The 26,111-nt window shown below is 38.4% G+C and overlaps 1 protein-coding gene across 8 annotated transcripts in view; it reads left to right on the top strand.

Annotated features, from left to right (window-relative positions):
• The window catches only part of NIPBL (NIPBL cohesin loading factor), a 161,277-nt gene extending 147,012 nt beyond the window's left edge, over positions 1 to 14,265 (top strand). For 7 of the 8 annotated variants that reach the window (XM_075079886.1, XM_075079893.1, XM_075079890.1 and 4 more), the window contains 13 exons: positions 1,109 to 1,249; positions 1,542 to 1,635; positions 1,746 to 1,900; positions 2,171 to 2,261; positions 5,591 to 5,764; positions 6,490 to 6,680; positions 7,480 to 7,587; positions 8,904 to 9,104; positions 9,516 to 9,662; positions 11,092 to 11,387; positions 11,711 to 11,885; positions 12,501 to 12,686; positions 13,251 to 14,265. In XM_075079886.1, the coding sequence (XP_074935987.1) occupies positions 1,109 to 1,249; positions 1,542 to 1,635; positions 1,746 to 1,900; positions 2,171 to 2,261; positions 5,591 to 5,764; positions 6,490 to 6,680; positions 7,480 to 7,587; positions 8,904 to 9,104; positions 9,516 to 9,662; positions 11,092 to 11,387; positions 11,711 to 11,885; positions 12,501 to 12,686; positions 13,251 to 13,616 (2,325 nt within the window). In that variant the 3' untranslated portion in view covers positions 13,617 to 14,265. Of the gene's footprint in view, positions 1 to 1,108; positions 1,250 to 1,541; positions 1,636 to 1,745; positions 1,901 to 2,170; positions 2,262 to 5,590; positions 5,765 to 6,489; positions 6,681 to 7,479; positions 7,588 to 8,903; positions 9,105 to 9,515; positions 9,663 to 11,091; positions 11,388 to 11,710; positions 11,886 to 12,500; positions 12,728 to 13,250 lie in introns of all 8 variants that reach the window. The other variant, XM_075079889.1, reaches the window with a different exon arrangement.
• The last annotated feature ends 11,846 nt before the right edge of the window (positions 14,266 to 26,111 follow it).

The following is a 26,111-nucleotide window of genomic DNA, read 5'->3' as shown; positions in this document are numbered from 1 at the left end:
TTGTAAGACAGTTTAGCTCACAAAAAAGGTAGAAGGCTATAATGCTGAATCTCCCAAATCTGCCTAAGCAGCCCCTCTCCTCTGAAACAGTACGTCACTTTCTGTCAGTTTGATCAGCACAGTTGACTCAGTGAACGGTGTCATGAACCCCTGATCTTGCAGAAGGAGCAGGGCGGGATCATGCAGCCATGGCTCAAGGAGGAACATGGGTAGGTGGCAGCTGTCCATTACATCAGGTCAGCTGCCTTGGGCAGACTTGAGAGTAATTGTTATTTATTGGCTTAGGTTGTAGATATAGCCTAGCATTTTCTAGGTTCAGTGCTGGAGCATTCTCTAGGCACATTTAAAACAGACTTTTAGAGCTGCTTCTGATCAAACAGTATAGGAAAGGGTTATCTGATTATTTGCTTGCTACAACCCATTTAGTGGGTTACATTGGTTTTGTACTTAATACAGGTTGAGATGAATTGTAGAATTACCACTGTCAGCTTGAATATGTTAAATAGCTTGATAGTAGCATTTGGGAATTACCCTATCCTGGTTAGTGAGCTTGATTTGTCAGAAAAAGTTGATTTCCAGCAGGGTATATCTTTAATAGATAAATGTTTTCCATAGATTCCTCACTTAAATTATATATACAGTCATGATAATGCAAACCAGTAATAATTTTAATTGTAATTTCTACATTTGTGCACATTATTACCTATTTTATTTAAGGCACATTGAGTCATACACAACTTCATTTTGTTGCTGACACCTATTTCCAAGTGTTGTGTGTTCTCTAGTGTGCACACGTCAGGAAGAGTTCCCAGATTTACTGTAGGACTCAAAAACATTACAAGGACCAAGGGTTTTCAGGTCTGTCACAGCAGTGAAGTTCTGCTTGTACAGATGGGGTTTTATTTCCAGAAGTTCTGTGGAAAACAGAACTAGCTTTCATAATAATGTGTAATTCAGTAGCAGATGTAAACTCTATAAATATTCTTTTAAATCTTTACCAAATATCTTACACGAGTTGGGACTTTTTGCTATCAGTGCTTATTAATAATATTTAGCTTACAGGTTACACGGCCAGAAATGTTAAATGGTATAAATACTGTTGTTTCAGACCCAGAATGATTTCATGGTGATCTGCAATGTTGCAAAAATCTTAGAGCTTGTAGTGCCGCTAATGGAGCACCCAAGTGAGACCTTTCTTGCCACTATTGAGGAAGACCTCATGAAACTCATCATCAAATATGGCATGACAGTAAGCTTTTAATTGCTACTATTCAGTTGATTCCATCCACATTGTGAAATACATGGTTTTGATTTAAAGAAAGTCTGTCTTCAATAGGAAGATTATTTTGAGCCTTGAGAAATTAATGGACTTGGTTTACTGGAGTTTGTGTGTGTTGCTGCTATATTTTAACGAGTTTGAGCAGGTTTTCATCCATTAGATTTTTAGTTTTAGTTCAGCATTGCTTTTTCCTACATAACTTCATAAAAATTTCAATTTTAACATCTAAATATATAATTGGTTTGTTCTTTCTTGCTCGTAGGTTGTTCAGCATTGTGTGAGCTGTCTTGGGGCTGTTGTGAACAAGGTCACCCAGAACTATAAATTCGTGTGGGCCTGTTTTAATAGATACTATGGTAAGTAAAATCACAACATGCAATTGTCACTTTTTGGTTTTGGCTACAAGCCTTATCTTAGGGATACACCACGAATAAACACTGTGATCAAAACTTTTATCCTACTATAGGTGCACTTTCAAAATTAAAAAGTCAACACCAGGAAGATCCCAACAGTACAATACTTACTGCCAATAAACCAGCACTCCTTAGATCACTTTTCACTGTTGGAGCACTGTGTCGGCATTTTGATTTTGATCAGGAAGATTTTAAGGGCAACAGTAAGGTAAAATAACTTCTATTTACTCCATGTCTCAGATACATTGAACGCTCCATTTTAATTTGAAAGCACATTATCCCTAGTCCCACAAAGCTATGTTTTTTTTTTCATAATGCATAAAATATAGCTTTTTGGTTTTTAAATATGTGGTTTTGTAAAGGCCATGCAGTAAGATTGTGTTTCTCCTTTTCTTTTTGATATTTATTCTTTTTAGAAAAGATTAAAAACATCTGTTTCACCCTCAAACAGCTATTATTTTTGTTTTGATTTGCTCAGGTTAACATTAAGGATAAAGTACTTGAACTGCTGATGTATTTTACAAAGCATTCAGATGAAGAAGTACAGACAAAAGCCATTATTGGCCTTGGTAAGAAATATTAATAGTTTTTATTATTCTGCCTCAGTAAAAATCCATGCATATCAGTAGGAATTTATGTATTTGTGTAGTCGCAAGGGAGTTTGTTTAAAAATTTACTGTGTGTTTTATTTGAGAACTGGCTATAGAGAAGTTGCCAAAGGGTTGGTAGTTGCATATTTCTGTAGCAGAGTGGATGCTTTTGACAGTGAATGCTTTTTGATGCGCGACCAAGTCTTAAAGTGCAGTGGATTTCCAAAGTAATGGAGATGTTATTTTTTTCTCCACATGCAAGTATGTTGTAACTCCTAATCTTGTTGTTCAGTCCACAAGATATGGTTAAAGAACAACTAGAAAAAGTGCTGGAAAATTTTTGAACATTTTAAGTGTAGGAACAGGTATTCTGCAGGAGTCATGGGAACTCTGGTAGTTTATACCAGCTGGGGGGTGCTCTGTGAGATTTCATAAGGCATTGAGATGATGTCATAGTCTAGATACTACAGTTTGGGGATTTCAGCTGTATTCCACTTTTAAATAGATCTTTATCTGAAGGGATTAGTATGCTATTTCACTGATTTGCAGTAGTACATGAACCACCATTGAGTGTTTTATATCATGTTCATCCTCTGCTTAAGGACAAAAACAGTACTTGTGAGAGAATCTTGTTTGGGCAGATAAGCCTGGGAAGAGTTCAGTTCATCATTATGGCTTAGCCTAAAGAAAGTTGTCTTCCAGGCACGCGAGCTTGTGTTGTATAGTTTAACTGTGGACAAGAATTTGCCTCTTTGTTTTGCTATGTAGGTGGTTTTTTAGATATCCTGCTTCAGTTCAGGCTAGGGAGGGCTCCAATGATAAGCACCAAGACTGAATCCTGATTCCATATTCTATGAGAAGACATTTCAGACAGCTGGGTAGGATTAATGGCTTTATAGTTGACTCTGTTGCAGGAGTGATGCTACGGCTTTCTGGACTAATTGGAGTTTTCCTAGGCATTACATCAAGGTGCACTTAGCTGTAGCCCAGTCCAATTTAATTGTACGCTACAGAATATTGCATGTGGGATAGGGGCTGTCTTCCTAAGTACAGACATGATTGCTTTGCTCATGGATGTGGAGAATGTTGCATTCGTGAAAAATGTTTCTACATTATAGACTGAACTGTGATAATTTTGGGGGAGGGGAGGAAAATGGGGGTGGCTGTCAGTAGGCATTCTTCAGATTTTTTTTTCCCTCTGCCTGTAAGCAGATCAGTCTTTATTTTAATTTAACCTTGGACAACTGTTTTCAGTGATATATTCACCTCATCTAAGTACCGGTTCCATTTTGAGGGTAGCTGTTGGATGTATGGAGATGTCGTAGACAGTGCAAAGTTCCACCTTACAGGCTAGTAATTGGGCAAAGTTCTCCAAGCCATTCAATGTTTGTGTGTGGCAATGAGGTAAAAGGACTAGCAAGCTAATTCAACATTTATACACGGTGAAGATGTCATGTGAAGTGGTGTACTTTCCTGTCAGCAATTCTTAGAGTGTCATTTCAGTAAGGACACTTAATTCCCTTTGCTTTGGGATGTGTCACTGCTGTTGAGGGATTAAGCTTAACCGTAAGCTTAATGATTATGGTTATGCTTCTCTTCCAGATGTGTACTTGCAAGACAGGTTGGTGATATAAAATTTTCCTAGTAAATTTAGCTTAACCTGTAAGAACCTAACAGGTAGTGTCTTACTCAGCCAAGTTGATTGCTTACTCTTAAGACTCTTTAATAGAGTGAAAACAGAGGTATGAAGAGAAGTGGTGTGAGGGCAGCCCCAAGATGTGAAGTCAGTCTTTAAAAGAACACAGCAAGTGCCTTTTTCATCTCCTATGACAAATTCTTAAGGCAAGTAATATTTCCTCCCTGATTAAAGGGGATGGAAAAATAAGAATTTCCTTGAGAATACTGGTGTTTTAGACTCCTTTATGTACATGAAGGAAAAAAAGTGTTATGGGTTCTTACACATACATGCACATGCTTTTCATTTTTAAAATTAACCTTAAAAAATGGGTTGGACTTGCTCAGAGGTGGTCAAGTTATAAACATCAATATACACCTGTACAGAGTGCACAATTTTACCACATACTCGAAAGACCATCATTATTCCTTTTTCTTTTTCTCCTTTTTCCCCTCCACCTCACCTGCTTCTCTCTGTTTCTTGTTTTGAGGCTGAAATGAGATCTCAGACACACAGAGATCTTGCCCTGGACTTAGCCTTTACCTACACTGTCTTTTATGTGTGTAAGGAGCCAATTTTAAAAGCTTGACTCAAGTTTTTAACTCAACTCTTCTTTTTGTTACAGCAATTTTTATACGTTGCTTTTGCATAATTTTATGTGCTTTCATTTTTTTCTTCCCATTTTTCTTTTCTCTTCATATGCTTTCTCTGTGTTCATTCAGAATCTTAGTTTCCTGTGGTCATTAAAAATACATTTAATGTCTGCTTTTCTTGAACAGTCTTTAAAAAAACCCAAACATGTAGTTAAACATAATTTAAATTGGGATGTTATGTTCCCATTACTATTTTTTTTATGATACTCTGTAAGGGTTTGTCAGCAGCACTTCTAAAGGTACATACATGATCTAAAATGGCATATACTGTCACTAATTTTAAAAAGTTTTTATGAAATACAGGCTAAGAACAACAGTTCCTTAACAAGGGTAAGGCTTCAGTTAAAAAACAGTTCTATAGTGTATGTCTTCTAACAGAATGTAGTCTTGGGAACACTTCAGATAATTTTCAAGAGAAGACCTTAATAGGTATATGAATAATGACAGCAAGAGGTTTAAATTTTACTGTTTTCACTGTTGTTTTTTTCTTTTAAGATTTTATTTTTAACTGCTTGTGGTATTTATCAATTTTTCTACATTTGCTCTGTCTCCATATGAATAATTCTTCACAGTTTCAGCAGAATGTTTTTTCTCCAAATGTATTAGAAAAACAATGAGTAATTCTTAGTAGTGTTCCTCCTTTGTTCTTGTGAGAGCTCCTTGTCATTCAGATGCAGGCCAATACACTGGACATGTTCCAGACCTGTATAACTCTTCACAGTGCAGCTGCCCTGGGTCGACACCCCATCTTTATCCATCAGAGAGAGTCATCGCTAATAGAACTGCCATGGCTAACAGAACTCTTTATAAGCTATGAATGGGGTCCATATGAAAAAGCAATACTGTTTGGACTAGAAAAAGCTATGCTATTGGGAGGAGATAAATTTCAAACCTCTATTTTGAAAAAAGACTTAAAAAGCAGAAATACAATTTCTAGAAGATCATAACATGGAATATTTCCTCTTTTTTTCCACTCTTAGGATTTGCATTTATACAACACCCAAGTTTAATGTTCGAACAGGAAGTGAAGACTCTGTACAACAGCATTCTTTCAGATAAGAACTGTTCAGTAAACTTAAAAATCCAGGTCTTAAAAAACCTCCAGACCTACTTGCAGGAGGAAGATACACGTATGCAGCAGGCAGACAGAGACTGTAAGTGTTGAGTTCTTCCTCTGTGCTAATGAGGCATGCAAAACCGAACTTTCTTGCACACAATTATATATGTGAACTGACTCACTTAAGATTGTTATCAGATCAGTAATATTGTACCCAAAGTGTATCAGGAAAAATTTCTTCACTGACAGACTGGTCAGGCACTGGAACAGGCTGCGCAGATTGGCGGTTGAGTCACCATCCCTGGGGGTGTTCAATAAACGTGTAGTCGTGTCACTTCAGGGCATGGTTTAGGAGACATGGTGGTGTTGGGTTGATGGTTGGACTTGATCTTACAGGTCTTTTCCAACTTCAATGATTCTATGATTCTACTATTATATACTCATATTAGGTATATTATTTACTTTTAAGATGTATAAATCCCGGAAGCAATCCAGAATGCATACCTGCTGTAATGATGGCAGTAGTACTTCTTAGCAAATCTCTAAGGTTAATTTGCAGATAGAAAATAATAAATACAACCCAAGAAATTTTTAAAATGAGAAACATTTATTAAGGACCAAGGCTTTAATTACAGTCATGTCTCTTAGTTTTCTGGAGTATATTTACCATCAGACTATTCTATATTTCATGAGATGATAAACCATTTTAAGGCAGCTGAGATGTGTATGTACTGTAAAGCTTAAAGATAGCTTGCATCAAGTAATGGCAAAGTAAATTATTATACTGTGGTGAGTGTGCTATTGCTTTTGTCCTTTTTACAGGGAAAAAAGTAGCAAAACAGGAAGACCTGAAAGAAATGGGTGATATTTCCTCAGGGATGAGTAGTTCCATCATGCAGCTATATCTCAAACAGGTCCTTGAGGCTTTCTTTCATACCCAGTCCAGCGTACGCCACTTTGCTCTAAACGTCATTGCACTCACGTTAAACCAAGGTCTCATCCATCCTGTTCAGGTATGGTAGGCTTTTATGAGGGGACTTTTTGTTACTCAGGTTTTCAGAGGCTTTCATGCTTGCTACATATATTTCCATTTTTTCTTTTCCAGCTACGTTACAGTAATTTCTATATTGTTGTAGCAAGGAGCCTTTACAGAACGCATATTTTGAAATCTCTTTTATGTTGTTTAGCCAGTGAGATTCCAAATGCTGTATCTTCTATTTTGGGATCAATATACAAAAGCCCAGCCAGTGCCTAAAAAGCATGTACAAATGTACACTGGAGCGTATTTCTCTTAACAGATTTTAGGTGTATGCCAAGTTGTTTTCTTAATTTGGTTCTTTATCCTGGAAAATGTGTTCACTTGCCTCCACCTCAATCCCCATGTCCGCCAAACACTGTAGAATTCCACAGTCAGTGTCAGAACTTCAGTTATCATCTCCATTATTCTTTGCTTACATAATGGTTTTGTAATTATTTTCTATACTGCAGCCACTGTGCACATCCAGTCATAAGTGGTGGCGCTTCTTTTTTTTTAAATGGCATTTTTTGAAGTGTAAATTGACTTTAGACTTTGAGAGAAAACTAAATACTGCCTGAAACCTCACACGACTTCTATCATTTATAGTGCTGGTCTCTTGTGTATTTTGTACTATTTGCTTGCAGAAAGTAGTCAGGTATTAAGTTGCATAGAGCTTCCTATTCTAAATTCTGTAGTAGTCAGAATATAATAAGAACAATATTGTAGAAGAAGAACAAAGACTGAGAAAGAGGAGGTACAATGACTCTGAATAATAATTTCATTTATTTTTCAAGTGTGTGCCGTACTTAATTGCTATGGGCACAGATCCAGAGCCCTCTATGCGAAATAAAGCTGACCAGCAGTTGGTGGAAATAGACAAAAAATATGCTGGGTTCATTCACGTAAGTAATCCTCATTTAACGTTTTACAAAATGCTGTTATGTTCTCTAATGGTTTAACACCTGAATATACCTCAGCTGCAGAAAAAAAATATAAAGTAACAAATAAACAATAACTATAAGGAGTTGTAAAGATGACCTTGACTCTTTCCCCTGTTTGGAGATGTCAGTTCTTAGAAGTAGAAAGGTTATAATAATTTGAAGTGTCTCTTCCAGTCCAAAATTTTCTTTAATTTAATTAATATTTCCCTTGTGGAATAGTACTTAAGAGCATTTTTTGATAAGAAGTAAGGACAGCTGTTTCATAATGCTTAGCAATGATTTCCTGTATCAGTGGACTAGGGAAGAGAACACCTTGTAAAAGTAGAACTCCGTAGTGTTTATGTATGTATTATAATGTTAAGGCATCATGGCTTTATGAATTGTAATCTAAGCAGAAGGAGCATAGGAATCTGTAGATCTGAGGGGCCTTGCCGAAAGGAAAATCTGAGGGCTAAGGGAGGACTTCTGTGGTTGTGACATAGTGCCAAGAGATCTGATTAAGATCTGAAATTGAGCTGCACCACCCTCTCCATATTTCAGAAGGCCCCAGTCTAGGTTCAGTGTTTGTACTACATTGTGGGATTTCTCATATCTGCTTGTATTCCACTGCAGTCGGAGCATTGCAGTGTTGGTGGCATCCAAACAGATACCTAATCCAGTAGGTGAGGTCCAGCAGGTGAAATTTGCTATGTAGGCAGCTGGGATTTAAGACAATGTATAGATGAATAGGCAAATTTGCTGAACAGCAGCAGAGGTGGTATGAGGAGAGCTGGATATGCAGCCTAACTAGAGATTTAGTTTGTTCTGAAACTAGAGCAGGAGCCTTGGAGTACGTAAAATCAGCTGGAAATTACAGGATATATGCAAAACCCCCCTCATTTTCTGTTTGTTAGTCCTATTGTACTAATACGGATTCAATTGTTCGTTTCATTACAAATGACATAAAGCACAGGCATCTGATAAAATATTCTGTTCATGTATGAAAACATTTCTGTATTCTTGAAAATTGTTTAAATTGGAATATCTGGCTGTAGTGGGTAAACAGATTAGCTATGTGCTTCTAATAGAATTTACAGTGAAAGCAGTTCAAAAGACATTCTGATCTCTGCCATCTGATCAAAAATGATTGGTTTTAATCCATTTGCCAACTCAAAAGGTAATATCGCATCAGTGCATGTTTTAAAGTTAAAATTCAGATGAGCATCCACTTAAAAGGACTAAGTTTTACTGCTTTGAAAGCAATGGTTTAAATAAAAATAAAAACATTTTCATTACAGATGAAAGCAGTGGCTGGTATGAAGATGTCTTACCAGGTACAACAGGCGATTAATACCTGCCCAAAGGATCCTGTAAGAGGTTTTAGACATGATGAATCATCCAGTGCATTGTGTTCACACCTGTACTCCATGATCCGAGGGAACCGTCAACACAGACGAGCGTTTCTAATTTCTTTACTCAACCTCTTTGATGATACTGCAGTAAGCATCACATTTCCTTCACTTAAAAAGAAACAAAAATACAGCATTACAAGCTTAAATTCTGCTTTTATAGTGTAGTTTTATGACATAATTATTGATAACTTTATTTCCCTAATGTACTTTCTTTTGCTTTGTAATGTAAGGCATTTACCTGCGTAGTCTTACTGTAGAACAGAATGCATTTGTTACTTTTGCATCGTTCTGTACCTTTCTATACCCAGTTTGGACTGATCAGAAATAATGTATCTTCAGGTATGACTAAATTTTGCATATATAAATGTTGTTTATAGTGGGTTTGGGGAGTATGTATTATCATGTTTTTTGCACTAGACTGTTAGGAACACAGGATAAGTGTATAAATCTAAGCTGTTTGTAGGTGTATTTACATGTAGTTTTTCTTCTAACTTCCAGAAAACAGAGGTGAATATGCTCTTGTACATAGCAGACAATCTAGCCTGTTTTCCTTATCAGACACAGGAAGAGCCGCTGTTTATAATGCATCATATAGACATTACACTATCAGTTTCTGGTAGCAACCTACTGCAGTCATTTAAAGAGGTATGCAAATTTATATTTAAGTATATTTATTTTGGTGGTAACATAAGCTTCTCCATAATTTGGCTGATTTTTCAGTGATACAGTACCATTATTGTGGTATGGACCAGGTGCATTACTTTGTAACCAGTCGGTAAAAACGGGCAATCCTTTCTGTTCTGGCCTGCATCTGGTAGACTCTAGTTAAAAAATTTTCTTACATTGCTGCTTATATTATTAAAAAAAGAATGATGAATTTTGAGATCTTAATATCAAATCTATATCTTTCCCTGATGTGGCTGAATAATAACTAATTCCATGCATCTGGAAGCACATGAACCCAGAATCATCATGAAATACTAGTTTATTGTGGTTGATTGTATAATTTTAATAATAAAATCCAGTTGCCTATTTTATTTTGGTGTGAAATAGCTGTATTTGTTGTATATGTGTTGCTTGAGAGACTTTAAATACACTGTTTATTGCAAGAAAAGAGTGCACAATATGTCTTTTCTTAAGGTAGCATATAAGAGCCTGAATCATGGTATAGTACCTGTTGTTACGCAATATACAACCCTATAAGAAAAAGGCCTCTGCTGCTTAAACACTTTAGCATCTTCGTTTCTTGGACAACTCTAACAGTAGAAGGTGCAAACTGTCAGGAAGCAAACCCATTTCTAGAATGTCCAGTCTGACTAGTAAGTATAAGTCAAGAGCTGATGCCTAGAAAGTACACTGCTTTGAATTCTCAGCCTACCAAAGTGGCTTTTCAATCTGCTGGAAAGAAACAGTACATTCTTCAGACTGGGGACCAGTGGTGCACCCAGCTCAGAAAGGATGAGATCCTGCTTAAGACATCTTAAGTTCTGTTTTATGAAGAATCATACTGTGTGCATTAATACCACACGTGTGAAATTCTGTAGCTCTACAAGTAGTAGAACTGATTCTTATTAATACTTTGTGAGGTGACTTGAGTGTTTCTCAGGTCAGCACTGTAATTAGCATCATAGAATTTTAAGAGACAAGGATTAAAACCAGCTTGGACTAGTCTGTACCAAAGTACATATTGAAATCTATGTGACCCACAGAAATTATATCCAGGTGAAAGAAAACCAGATTTTTCTTCCTGATTTATTGTATTTGGCCTTCTACTGCATTCTACTGTCACTGCTAATGAACCTGAGCAGTCTTTTAAGAATAAAATGCCGGTGGAGTACTTGTTGCTTCGGTTCCTTTTGTACCCACCTTGCAAAAAATGTGTGCTTTGGATCAATTTTCAGCATCTTTTTGCCATTAATAATTTTAATTTTTAATACTGAGTTATAAATTAATAACATTATTCAGGGAATTCTTGCCAGTTAAGCCAGTAATGATTTTGGAAAGATTTTTTAGAAACTTACATGATGCTACTTAGTCTAATTTTGGAATGTGTGTTAACTTCTCTGTCTTGCAGTCTATGGTGAAAGACAAAAAAAAGGAAAGAAAACCTTCATCAGATGAGGAGACTGAGAGTGACAGTAACAGTGGTAGTGAGAGTGAAAGTGAGGAGGAAGCTTCTAAGCCTCGGAGGTTACGGAAACGAGTAGACTCTGATTCAGATTCTGATGAAGAAAATGATATAAATGCTGTGATGAAATGTTTACCAGAAAATTCAGCTCCTTTAATTGAATTTGCAAATGTCTCCCAAGGCATATTATTACTTTTGATGCTGAAACAGCATTTAAAGAACCTCTGTGGATTCTCTGATAGGTAAGGATATTTAGATAATAGGCCATGTTATTATCTAGTGAGTTTTTGGTAAGGATTAAGTTTGGAAGGTTTTTTTTAAAAAGTTGATTGTAACTCATTGTTTAAGCAATAGATTTGTGTAAGATTAGAAACATGAATGTGAGAAGTTGAATGTAATGGAACTTTGGCTTAGAAAAAGCAATAATTTTGTTTATTACCAGGATGTCTGTTGTGTATGGTATGATTAAAATATAACTTATACTGAAGAAAGATTTTAAAAGCTTTTCCTTGAAATTACTTTTGACTTTCCTTAAAAGCTTTTCCCTTTTATTTTCTTTAAACAGTAAAATTCAGAAATACTCTCCATCTGAATCTGCAAAAGTGTATGACAAAGCGATAAACAGGAAGACAGGAGTGCATTTCCATCCAAAACAAACTCTGGATTTTCTGCGGAGTGATATGGCTAATTCCAAGATCACTGAAGAAGTGAAGAGGAGTATAGTAAAACAATACTTAGATGTAAGTAAAGTTGCTTTGCAGAAAACCTGAAATCCTTTCAAACTAGGTAACACAGTATAAACTTGAAAATAGATGCAGATGTATTGGAAGAACATTTCAAAATGTTAAGTTCCTAGGAATCTTATGCGATAGACTGATAACTCACCAATTCCTTTCAGGATATATAGTAGGACTATATTTCAAAGACTTCTGATAAGCATAAACACAATGGAAACTAATGTCAACTAAAGGATATTCATCTTTATGGAGTATTTTCTAATTTCTGGTAGCTATATTGTATACATCTCCCATATAACTTGCTGACTTTATCCCTGACAGTTTCCATCACAGGAACAGAGACTAGATTCTAGTGTATTTACTTCCCATCCTGACACACACAATCTTTAAATAGCAATTAGAGAAAACTTGCTATTTTGGAAACACAGGAAGAAAGTTTTTACATATCTACTAGAAAAAGATAGGAAAGTAAAGAGTTTGTAGAACAAACATAAGCTGTTCAAGCCTGAAGTTGTCTGCCCTGTTTCTTTACCTTGCCATTTGCTTTTTATTTAATATAGTGTGATATAAATGTCCATTTTGAAAGTTACAATGTGGACTAATCTGTTTTTTTAATAGTTCAAGCTCCTTATGGAACATTTGGATCCTGATGAAGAGGAGGAAGATGGAGAGGTGTCAGCTAGCACAAATGCTCGGAACAAAGCAATTACCTCGCTGCTTGGAGGAGGCAGCCCTAAAAACAATGCAGCTGAGACAGAGGACGATGAAAGTGATGGGGAGGATAGAGGAGGAGGCACTTCAGGGGTGAGGCGGAGGAGGAGTCAACGTATTTCGCAGCGTATTACGTAAAATGATTTTTATGTGCTTATAAATGTCAGTCTATTATATTAAATGTACACCAAGTAATGTAATCCACATGAAAGAAAGCATTTTGTAGATAGAGATTCTCTACTTAACCGTTTATACAACTTTTGTAGAAAGTTTAACAGAAAAGACAATAAAAAAAAAAAACAAACTAGAAAATGAGATTTATCCCGTATAAAAAGTTATTAATTTTCCTTTGGAATGTACTGTGTGTTATCCTTTTTATTGTTGCCAAGTTTTTATGTAGCTTTATGATTCATGTGTATATATAATTTTATATATCAATAAGAGATAAAGACACGGGTACAAATTAAGAGTATGTGGTTTTACAAGGATATGTTAACCCCTTGGCGCTGGCGGTCGCGGTGCGTCTCATTGCCGGCAATGGAATGTGTGCCGGGAAATCCCAACTCCCGGCGTCAAGGGATTAAAAGCAATAAAAGCAATAATTTCACTAAAGTTCTTTTGTGTAACACTTGGTCTTTTTTCCCCCCAATGTTTTAGTCATTGAGAAGGTCAAAACGAAATTCAGACTCTACGGAGTTGGCAGCACAGATGAATGAAAGTGTTGATGTCATGGATGTCATCGCTATTTGCTGTCCAAAGTACAAAGACCGACCACAAATTGCAAGAGTAGTACAGAAAACCAGCAATGGCTTCAGTGTTCAGTGGATGGCAGGCTCCTACAGTGGCTCCTGGACTGAGGCTAAGCGCCGTGATGGCCGCAAACTGGTGCCTTGGGTAGACACTATTAAAGAGTCAGACATTATTTACAAAAAAATTGCTCTAACGAGTGCTAATAAGCTGACTAATAAAGTTGTGCAGACTTTACGATCGCTGTATGCCGCCAAGGATGGAACTTCCAGCTAATGAATTTGTACATGCAGCCAAATTTACAGCAATTGAAATAACAGAAAAACTTGAAATACCAACTTTCTGGCAAAAAAAAAAATAAAAAAATAATCAGTTAAATGAAGAGTAAGAATGGAACCTGGGACGCGGGAAAAAAGAAGGAAATGTTTGGTAAACATTTTTGTGGGAGCTTCCTTCGCTGTTGTGCAGCAGAAACTTCTCAGTTCATTTTTACTCCCACTGTATTATAGTTTAACAAAAATTGTTTATATCTTGAAAAAAAAAACTTTCTGTTTAAAAAAAAATAAACAAGTGAATGTTGGAAATTAGTCTGTTAATGTTCTTAATAAAGTGTTCTTGGAGTTTAACCTAGCAGCGGATGGCTTTCTTTAGCTTAGCCCAGTTTCCAGGGAAGCATTGTTTTTCCAGGCTGTAAAATGGCAGAATCTCCTGGATATATAATTTATTCTGTTGAAGAAAAAAAAAGGGAAAAAAAAAAAGCAAAAAAAAAAAAAAGCATGCAGTATCTATGACCTATCTGCAGGAGGAGTTTTTGTAAATGTAGATTTTGATGTATTAGGTCACCCTGAAGTAATACAAGAAAAGGGATCCCCAGCAAATCTGGTGGAACGAATACTGCAATAAATTTTTTTACTTCTCTTTGTTACTTGTCTGTTTCCATTTGAATTTCTTATTGTAAAGATCTGTTTAAATCCATTTATATTATTTTGCAGTCTTTTATGTAAAATTTACTATATCAGTGGTTTTCAAAACAAGACATAAAATATTGTTTATACAGTTTGTATAGGCTGACTTCTGAATAACTGGTATCTTCTTATTTTTATCCCTGAAAGGGTGTAAACACAAGTTAACTCCAGGGTTTTATTGTATCCTGCAATATTTAGTATTAACTATATGAATTAGCACTGTGCCAAACACATTTTCAAGAGTACATTTTGATATAAAAAGAAAATATAGTTTATTCCTTGTATGCTTCAATTTCTTTCTAATGCTGTCCAAATGGTAATTTATAATAGTTAAAATCTGGGGAAAGCTGAATGACTATTCTGCTTGGGCTCGCTGGCCATGTATGCATTTCTGTGGGTTGACAGAGAGGGGTTTGTGTCAAGAGAAGATAGCTGCCAGTACCTGAGGAGTGAATGGATATGAGTCTGGGTAATTACGCTACATTCCTTCACAAATGAATTTTTTAAAAAAGGTTTATATATTAGACTATTTTTTTTACTAATTGAAAGATGTCTTCACGTTTTGTAAATTGAAAAAATGCTATTGAAAGCTTTCAGAACCATTTGCTTCAACTATGTTGCCACAGCCTTTCATAAGCAGTTCACCTTCCTAGAGGGTAAGAAAAGCAGAATGTTTGCAAACAGAATCAATCTAAAACAGCTAAATTTTTTAGGGGGCTGTTAAACCCTGCTGTGTTTTCAAATGTACTTATCCAAAGCCGGTGTTCCACAATAAGTAAATCCTTCTTTTACGTTTCTTTTCTTTTACAATTTTAATTTATGGTAGGAGGCTGCCTTTAAAAACTGGTTTGCAGAATTCTAATACTTTGTTCAATTTGTGAGGAATAGTAACAGTATTCCAAAATATTCTCACGTACCAAAAAAACCATTAAACTGAAATGGTTCATAACTCCTCAGAATCTAGTTAGTAATTGTTCCTGTGGGAAAGGCCTTTTTGCTGTTTCGCCACTGGAATTCTTCTGCAGAGAAATATTTTAGCACCGTTTTGTTTTCACTGTACAAAGAGCCACCTCTCGGGCTGAGATAGGTATTCCTAAATTAGGGAGAAGTAGAAAAAACAGAAGTCACTGCTCTGCAGCTCTGGAAACAGGGCATTTTTGTAGCAAACTATGAAATACTGTATTTCTCAGGGCCAGGAGCAGCTTTTATTGATGTCACATGTTACTACTAGAAAGAGTTGAAAGTACTTCACAAAAAAACCTCCCGAATTATAAAACCAATAACTTCATACAGGTGCAGTATAAAACGAAGTTGTCTGTTAGCCATTTCTGATGCTATTTACATTTAAGCATCTTATTTTTAACAGGTAATACAAATATTTCCTTGTTCATAAACAAATTGTTTCCTGGTTATGTAGCTTTCCCAATAGCAAAGAAGGTTTTTTATTTCAGTTTGCTTGGTGTTTATTGGAATAAAATTGTCAGAAAGAAATCGCAGTTGAACAGTAGAAGCCTGAGGTCTAAAGCTGTCTGAGAGGATTTGGGCCATTACTATATTGTGTGATGTGCCAAAGGGCGCGCGTGCTCCTTGACAGGATGTGTTGGCTGTAATATCATATACACTTACAAAATTAATTATAGATTATTGAATAAGGTTCTTACGAGTTAACAGATGAATTTTCCCCTTCTGTGCCACCCAGAGTAATACCTGGTTTTGTTCTGCCTGTCACAAACATTCCGATTACTTGCTGTGAAAGGAAAAGGTAGCAGCGTTTGTTTTGGGGATGCAGATTCCTGTCAGCTGTGTGTAATGTGGGCTGATGATTTTCGGGGGTGTGAAGTAGAAAGCCCGAGGCTGCAGCTGTGCTCGGTGCCCTGCTCTGCGTCTGAGCGGCAGGTGCAGTTCTACGGGAACCACGTACTGGCAACAGCACATACCGAGATAAGGGGTTTTCTACGTAAAAAAAAAAATAATGTTGTTTTTAAAGTGCTGCAGTGCAGTAAGGGATACAGTGGCAGAATTTTACTTGTTTGTGTTGACATAGCTTTGTAGTATTTTTTCACTGTATCGATATAGATTTTTACATACATAACTAATGATTATTGAATTTTTTTATTCTTACTGCTTTCTCCCTTTGAGTACAGGTTCTGTACTTGGAAACTTGTGGTAGCTTACCTAACAAAGGGATGGTGTCAGACTTTTAGAATTAACATTAGCCATATTGTACTTTTTAGGAAAACACAGACACTTCCACAATCTAAGTAAATAAGAGTGAAATTATTATTTTTAATCTTCCACTTCAGTACTGTAAAATTGCAGAATAATTCTTGAGTATTTTCATTACCTGCAGCTATAAAAGATCACAATAGTTTTTGACAAAACTTTAATTATAAATAAGTATTTTTTTAAATGATTCAGTAATGCCCTTTTGTATTTTTTTGAGGTTCTTTATTGCGTATATTAACGACTCTTGACATGTATAAAGGTAGGCACGGGCAAGATTCGGTGTATGTATTTTAGTGAGGTGTCGCCATTTAAAAAGGTATTTAAAGTTTTAAAATTTGAGCCAATCTTTAGCCTTACTTTTGCTGTTGTGGTGTCACTAGTGGGAATGTTGTTACTGTTGAATAATTAGGTTGTGCTAAATATTAGCTCTAACATGAAATAATTTGTAGCACTGAAATAGTTCTTAAATGTGTTTGTGGCTCATGATGAAAAAGTTTGAAATTAATTCTGACTCATCTGGTGCTAATCAAGCAGCAGGACCGCCTGCCTGAATGCAGGCGTTACTGATGTTCCAGGGTGATGCAAAGCTGACACGGTCCAACTCTGAGCCCCAGACAGGTACTAACAGAGCTGAACCCAAACAAACACCTAATGCTTCTGTTACGTGCCCGACACACCTGAAGCCTCACCTGAAACGGGGAGAGCCCAAGGCACAAGTCCTATATCCTAGTTTGCTCCCGCTCACAGAAGAGCCACACCATAATGATACAAGCGTTTCCATATCCCTCAGAGAATTTGTCATCTTATCATTAAAGTACTGAGTTGTAATGGGTGAGTTCTTAATGTAAGTAGTGAGTTTTTAGATTTCATGGATCCTTGACTAAATATTAAAGTGTTATTGTTATATACAAATAAATTCATAGTATTTTCATATTTCATTTATTTAAAATAAATGTTTTAAGAGTTCAGTTTGGACCCTTCCAAAATGAAACTTGCAAGTTTTTAACCTAGAATGCACATACACTTCATTGATCCCGTGCTCATTGTGCTCACGATGCTCAAATTATGCCTGGGGCACCAGGAAGGCATCCAGAGAATCCATTTTTGGATTCTTGCCAGTTTATATTCAAGCCATCAGAGGTAACTACCTCATTTCTAGTTTCTACATGATTCAGATGTGGTTTCCCACCTAATTTTGGAGTTCCCTGTATTAGGAAGGAATACTTTTCATTGGCATGCATGCAACTGCACACGCTGCCTGCAACTACCCGTTTTTACATGTTTACTCCAAGTGCCCTCCTCTGAAGAAATCCTGAGCCTGAGGGTTGGTCTGGAGGGAACCGAGGGGGTGGGAGAGGAGAGTTTACCCTGCGCGGGACAGCACGAGCTCAGGCAGCTGAATAGCGACATGGTGCTTGTACAAGTGTGTGGCATGCATTTTGGCAGTCGTGGTCCAGGCAAGGGAGTCTACAACACCGGTGTTAGCAGAAGTACGTCACCAAGTAACTGCCTGTCCCAGTTGCAGTTTGTGACACAGGGTGGCAAGTTTCTCTCATTATTTCAGTGACTATTTAAGGAAACTTGTTTTAACTTGGAAAGAGCTTTTCTCCATCACTATACTTAGTGCAGTTGTGTTGAAAGGCTCATATTTTAAAACAAGTATCCTGCTTCCTCAAAGATAGAATGGTGATTTAGCTGACTCCCACACACCCCCCTCTTCAGGGGGGTTATTAATCAGCGTACTACTTCTGTGTTTGTAACGTAGCCTCTCTCTTTTGGAAGCTGTAGTCATGAGCACAAAACCGTGTTGCGTAGGGCACTTCATCTGCTAGCTTTGGCTAGCACTCCCCCAACACCATTTGTCAGTCAGCTCATTTTCAAAGCACTTCCTCCTTTCCCTTCTGCCAAAATAGCTTCTGAATTTGTTTTACCTATCCATGATTTGCAATTCTCTTCACAGCCATAGAGGGCTACAAAATTTGTTGGAAACAGCCCAAGTCTGTCACTACAGTTAATTTATTTTTGAGAAAACTTACAGGGGATCATCTGCTCTCATTTTGACTTCACAAGTACAGACTGAAGGCTTACACTTTCTTTGGGCAACAGCCTTCTTTCTGTCTCTTATTCTACATGTTTAGTTCTTCCGTTACAGTTTATGCTTGTACAGAAATAATACAGAACCTGAACTGCACTCAAATTCCTGGAAGCCAGAAATACATGCGCTGACGAGAAATTAAAATTGTGTTCCTGTTTAGACTAAATGTGCTCCGTAAGCATAGGGAAATGAAGTGTAATGATTCCTTGAGAAAATCCATTTGTTTCAGGTTCACGAGAGCTTTTTTGATTCTGAACAGTCATATGTGGAAAAGGATTTCCAAATTAAAGGCCACCCTTGAACATCTCCTGTCTGATGCATCCCTGCAGTTCTGAATGCGTCATCGCCACATACAAATCTGCAGGTCAGATTTGTGTAATACCAAGTTCTCTGTGATTTGGATCACTCCTAATCCATTCTTCTTATTTGCTGTCCAAAAGTACTGGTTTGAAAAAAAAAATGATGATGCACATAGTGGAGTTTTCTTTAAAAAAAACTAACAGCTGTTACACGTTGTATAGAAGTCTCAGCTCCGATCAGCTCATTAGCAGGTCAGAAAACTCAGAATTTTAACAAAAAAAATTATTTTAGAACTCTGTCAAAATCAGCATCTGTGATGTCATGATTAAACTTGCGTCCAGTTGCCAGAGATTTCTGGAAAGGCAGGAATTCACTCCTTAAATAATTTATTCCTCCAGCAGGTCTACCTGCTATAGTCTCAAAGTATCGGTGGTATTTTAAAACCAGAACACCACAACAGAGGGGGGAGGATTATGTTCTGAACTACAAAGCAAATTTCTTTTGAAGGTATTGCTCTACCTGAGAGAGAGAGAGAGAGAGAGAGAGAGAGGATTCCCTTCCTTCCCTTCGTATTGAGATCCATGTGAAATAATTGGGGCAGAAGCTGTCGCCAGGACTGTGTTCAGCCTTCAAGTCACCCAGACAAAACTTTCCAGACCAACCATGCACAGTCTTCTACACACTTACTGCTTCTCCTTGGGCAACTCTGATTAGTGCCAGGTGCTCCATGGTTAGTGGGATTTTTTCCTACCCTCCTTTTCAGATGATGCCTGAGAAACCCACTCAAACAGGCCGCTTCCTTAAATGGCACGTTAAATATTTTCAGGAGAGTGCACATAGTTGGTCATCGCACGGTGAATATTTCTTTCAGCAGGCCCTTTTCAACCTTGAGTACTTTCTGAAGTTGCCTTCCTTCTATTTGTTGTGTATTTATCAGGGAGAGAAAAACCCTTCCATTATTTTAGCCTATTTGATAATATTCCAGTTGAGGACCAGAGTAGTCTATTGATGCCTTACCTCTTCTGCCCTATGTAAAGCTGTGCAATACAATTTCAACAGCAAGTTTCAGGGTTGTATTTATTGCGTGGGTGGTAGGTATTAATGAAGAGTTGTGCCTTTTTCTTAAGAAGTTTTACACGTCATAGTGCAGACTTAGCTTATGTACATGTTCCAACGCAACACACAGTTTTGAAGCCTGTGTAAGATCTTTAAAGTAGCTCGTTCCGTGGCTGGCACACTCTTGTCCATCTTCAGAAGGTGTGAGAGTGACTTCGAGGTGCTAGGAAGCCAAAAACACAACTGCCTTTCCTTGCATGTTCCCCATGAAATATACCTGTTTCTGTCCTTTACTGAGGCAGTACTTTTGAAAATAATAAAGCATAGACACCATCCCTGTGTATCTTAAGCTTTTCACATAATTTGACATCTCTTAGTAGTCCCTTAGTTTCAATATCTCAGCCAGAGCTCTGACAGAGACAGACTTCTGCTGAAGACATGTATCTAGAGGCAGCCTAGTAAGTACCATTTTCTCTATTAACTCCAAGTCCCTTAATAATCAAGATACCATATTAAAGAATAAAGACTGTCAAAGTAGCATTGTCTTACTTTCCTAGATTTGTTTTTTTCCTCTTTCTGTTCTAATTCTTCTATTATTTCCTTGGTTACTCTTGGTTGGTGGGGGGTGTTGTTGTCAACATCTCTTTTAGGGTTTTGGTTTGGGGGGTGGTTGTTTTGCTTTTGGTTTTGTTTTTTTAAACTTCCTGGAAGAAAGGGTGGGGGGTTTATGCACAAAGTTAATTTTGTGGTTTTTTTTTTTAAAACTTTCTGACTGAAGCTACCAAAGAAACCAAGGACAAAAACATATATTATGATGTAAAAATGTGTGAAAATGAAGTACAAAACATAGAAAAAAAAATTTCAAACAGTCCAGTCATTCTTATGAAAAGGATATCTAAATTCAAGTTTCTAAGTCTACATATATGCTTTAACCCAATAAAATAATCTTATCCTTAAAGGTGTGAAACTTCAGTATCCTTCAGTCAAGAGACAAACATCTCAGTGCTAGACTGCTACAGGAAAGTTAGTTAGGCTCTTTGGGTGGGACTTCTAAAAAAGTGTTAACTATGCTTTAGGAAAATCAAAATTGCTGTAGGTTGTCCCACTTGAGCTGTTAAAAACATTCAACCAATCACTTTAAGATTATTTTCCCCCATTTCTGATTTTTCCATTAGGTTATTCTAACTAAGTATGTATTATATTTTATATATATATATATATATATATATGCCTTCTCTGTATTTCCATATGTATTTACAAATTGCTACATCCATCTTTCTGCAGCTGAGGTGTTCCATGACATACTGTTTGGCTTCTGTGCAGACCCTTTTGGTTAGCAAGCAGGTAAATCAGAAGTTCTCTCGTGACAGCAGGATTGTGTGCTGGTATTAATTTTTCCCTTCCTCCCTCCCTCTGTACCCCCCTCCAGCAGACATTTGGGAAACTGGTGGATGCCACCGTCACAGAGCACAGTAAAACTGAATGTGGAGTTTGCCCTTCAGCCCCAAGGCTCAGCCACCTCCAGGCTGCCACACAGCGCGCTCTGCTCGCCTTCTCACAGGTGGACATTGCCTCTGATAGGTGTTCCGGTAGGACAATGGGACACTTGCTCTGGCTGAGGAGCGAACTGTTGCTGTTGGTGGCTTTGCCAGAAGGGTTCCTATTTTGCTTTCATCTTGTAGTCAGAGCCAGTACACTACATCTGCCACGCCTTTCCGAGTTCTTCCAAAACTTACTTGCTAGTTTCCCTGCTATAAGTCAGAAGAGGAAGACATGCTCCCATTCATCTCGTGGCACTACATTCCTACTAATTCTGGACCTCCCTTTGCTCATGGGATACCAGAGGGAAATCTGCTACATGAACAAATACCATATACGGTTTATTGGAGTTGCTTGTTATTTGCCCTTTTTCCCTCTGCTAAATTGCATTTTACAGGTTATTGAGCTACTTTTGCTCTTTTTAATTTCCTGCCTGCAGAACTTTTAGTCTTGCTGGTACCATTATGGGTCCAGCAAATCACCGGCCACAAAGAAACATCACAGGCTTGGAAAACTACCACGTGGAAGTCGCATTAGCATAAGATGAAGCCAGAAAATTGCTGTTTCCTTGGCTGGTAGATGAAGGGACAGGTCTTTTGTGAGTCAGGATAGGTAATGATGGAATTCATGGGAGGACAGCAGAGGGGAGAAATATAGAGAAAACTGAGGCTAGAAGAAGCTTGTCAAAGGAATATCAGATGGCAGGTGAAGGGGAGAACACACCCACTGGTCAAACTAAAGGGCAAGAAGGGACTGCACAGGCAGTGGAAGCAGGGACAGGTGTCCTGGGAAGAGTATGGGGACACTGCCCTATTGTGTAGGGATGGGGTCAGGAGGGCCAAGGCACAGCTGGAGCTGAACTTCACAAGAGATACAAAGGATAATAAGAGCTCCTACGGTATGTCAGCCAGAAAAGGAACGTCAAAGAAACTGTAGTCCCCTGATGACACAACTCTGTTAACAAGAGACGAGGAGAAGGCAGAGGTACTCAACAGCTTTTTTGCCTCAGTCTTCACTGGCAACCTCTCTTCCCACACCTCTCGAGTGGATGGACCACAAGGCAGGGGCTGGGGGAGCAAAGTCCCATTGTACGAGAGGTCAGGTTCGTGACCACCTGAGGAACCCGAACACACACAAGTCTATGTAACCTGCCGAGACGCATCCCAGCACCCTGAGGGAATTGGCTGCTGTAGCTGCCAGGCCACTCTCCATATTTGAAAAGTCATGGCAGTCAGGTGAAGTCTCCAGAGACAGGAAAAAGGGAAACATTGCACCCACATTTAAAAAGGGTAGAAAGGATCACCCTGGGAACTACTGACCTGTCAGCCATGCCTTTGTGCCTGGGAAGATCATGGAACAGCTCCTCCTAAAAGCTATGCATGGCTTCACGAAGGGCAAGTCCTGCCTTACCAATCTAGCAGCCTTCTGTGGTGGAGTGAGTAATCAATCACTGGACAAGAGAAGAGCTACAGATGTCATCTATATGGACTTCTGTAATACCTTTGGAGAGACATGGCTGTGATGGACTGTTCAGTGGATGAGGAATTGGCTGGACAGTCACATCCAGAGGCTAGTGGTCAATGGGTCAACGTCTGGCTGCAGATCAGTGATGAGTGGTGTCACTCAGGGGTCCATACTAGGACCAGTGCTGTTTAATATCTTCATCAGTGACACTGACAGTGGGGCTGAACGTACCCTCAGCAAGTTTGCAGACAACACCAAGCTGAGGAGAGTTGTTGACACACCTGAGGGATGTGATGCCATCCAGAAGGACCTGGAGAGCTCAAGAAGTGGGCCCACATGAACCTTGTGAGGTTCAACAAGGCCAAGTCCAAAGTCCTGCACCTGGGTCAGGGCAACCCCCAATATCAGCACAGGCTGGGGGATGAAGGGTTTGAGAGCAGCCCTGCAGAGAAGGACTTGGGGGCACTGGTGGATGAAAAGCTGCACACGAGCCAACAATGTGCGCTTGCAGCCCAGAAGGCCAACCGTATCCTGGGCTGCATCAAAAGCAGCGTGGCCAGCAGGTTGAGGGAGGTGACTCTGCCCCTCTGCTCTGCTCTGGTGAGACCCCACCTGGGGTGCTGTGTCCAGCTCTGGAGCCCTCAGCAGAGGAAGGACATGGAGCTGTTGGAGCAAGCCCAAAAGAGTGCCATAAAGATGATCATGGGTTTGGAGCACATCTCCTGTGAGGACAGGCTGGAGATGGGGTTGTTCAGCCTGGAGAAGAAAGGGCTCCAGGGAGACCTTACTGAAGCCTTCCAGTACCTGAAGGGTCCTGCAAGAAAGCTGGAGAGGGACTTTTCACAAGGGCATGTAGTGACAGGACAAGGGGTAATGGCTTAAACTGGAAGAGGGTGGATTCAGATTAGGTATTAGGAAGAAACTCTTCACTATGAGGGTGGGGAGGCACTGGAACAGGTTGCCCGGAGAAGCTGTGGATGTCCCATCCCTTGAAACATTCAAGGCCAGGTTGGATGGGGCTTTGAGCAGCCTGGTCTAGTGGAAGGTGTCCCTGCTCATGGCAGGGGGGTTGGAACTAGATGGTCTTTAAAGGTCATCTTAAAAGTCCCTTCCAACCCAAACTATTCTATGATTCTATTCTATGATCTGAAGTGGTGGGAAGCTATGACAAAAAAAAAAGAAAAAAGAAAAAAACAAAGGTTGGCATATATGAGGCAGATTTCAAAATAAAATTAGCAGAAAGAAACTGAGCTGGATAAAGGAGGAAAATGGTATTTACCGACTTCCTCCTTTTCCAAAGTTTCAGCTTCTGTAGTTTGGCTGTTGTGGAGAATTTTAAGCCTTCAAATTTGAACAAATTTGAGCATTAACTTCTATTTCACCTTTGCAGGAAAGACTTTGATCCTGAAGAGTTAAGAAAATAATAAGGCAACTAAATTGTAAAACATAGGATTTGTAAATACATATACAGTTGCATTTTGACAGGAAATCTTTACTAGGAAATTAGAGGAAGAAAAAATTAAAATTTCTTTAAAGACTTTCCTTCTCCACTCTTAAAATGAACTGGTCATTTGCGGTTTTTTGCTTCCTTTAGCACGAGGAGACACGCCACTTGAAGAAAAGCGGATGACCCACCTTATTCCCACAAGTAAGGCATGATCCTTACTTTCATTTAGATCCAAGAGTGCTGCACCACCCAAAGCAGTAAGATCCGTGAGGAAAGACTGTGAAGGTCCTTCAAATATCCTTTTCATAAACAGCATTCTTATGCCTTATTTTTGCATTTCCTCCTCCCCAGACATATCTGAACATTTATACCTTCAGACATCTACTGCCAAGGTCTGAATTCTTTACAAACAAGTTTCTTTACAAGTTCTTTACAAACAAGTAAAGTCCCTTTAGGGGAGCAGGTACACTGTCTTGATAACCTGTATAACTCAACTGCCAGCAAACTTCCACATTTGTTATCTCTGATCTTGTCTGGAGTGCTTTTTAAAATTATTAATGTTTGTGCATCACAGCATACCCACGAACATTCAATGACTGTGATGCTGTAGCTATCATCTGAAATAAAGGCCGAGTATGACAGTTTTAACAACCCTTTTAGGACAAGGTTTACAAGTCACTGTCCTGTCCCTGAATGCTTTCTCTTCCTGCTCACAGCTGGCATTGATCACAAGGAGACTTTCATACTTGCCCAGAACAGTATTTTTCACATTTTTTCCCACCAGGAACAGGTCCTTTTTGATGATCTCTGCCTCTGAAGGTACTTTTCATTTGGAGATGGTCACTCCCAGCACTCTGGCCACTCCCGTGGCACAAGATGATGCAGATTCTGAGGACAGCTAAAAACACATAGCCAGTTTTGATCTCTGAGCCTACAGAAATCGTCAGTTCTATCCTGATATGTGGGTAGTCCTGTAACAGGCTTTCTTTGAACCATATTTCTTGATGCTTGTCAAGATGCAGCTTCAATTGGAAATACGCTGGGTTTTTTGTTTGTGTGGTGTTTTTTTTGTTGTTGTTTTCTGTTACAGTATTGGCTGACAGTAATTAACCACTGGAACTTAACAGAGATTTGACTTCATAAAAAGTTCACATTTCTTCAATACAAAAAGAAGAACTGCTGCTGTTGGGAAGAGTCACCACAGCTAGCTGATGGCCACTGAACATATGGGAAATTGTTCTACAAACATCTGGGGCCTGCTCTAACACAACAGCATTATGAAGATGGATGAACAGTGGTATTTTTTTTACCTCAGTGTTTGTTCTTCACGTCTTATACTGGTATCTGTTCTTCCCTAACAAAAGCTTCTATCTCATTTATCACTACCTGACTATATGTACCTCTTACTATCATGCATTCAAACTCTTTTAAGATTTCTCTAGACTGCTCTACAAAGAAGCTGGGCTTAAATTACCAGGCTAGTGCATGTGCACATGCATGTGTACTGCCACAGTGGTATACAGCAATAACAGCACTCTCTGTGTAAACCACTTTACAGCAGAAACTAATACACTCACTTTTCTTAAATCAGTTTTTCACAATTGTTAAGTTACAAAAATAACTTCATCCATAATGATGTTAAATATTAAATACAAAGGTAAAACAGTTGTGCAGTGCTC

This window comes from Phalacrocorax aristotelis, chromosome Z (genome assembly GCF_949628215.1).
Source record: "Phalacrocorax aristotelis chromosome Z, bGulAri2.1, whole genome shotgun sequence".
Lineage (NCBI taxonomy): Eukaryota > Metazoa > Chordata > Aves > Suliformes > Phalacrocoracidae > Phalacrocorax > Phalacrocorax aristotelis.
The sequence above is the reverse complement of the archived record's forward strand: the minus strand, read 5'-3'. Positions and strand labels throughout refer to the sequence as shown.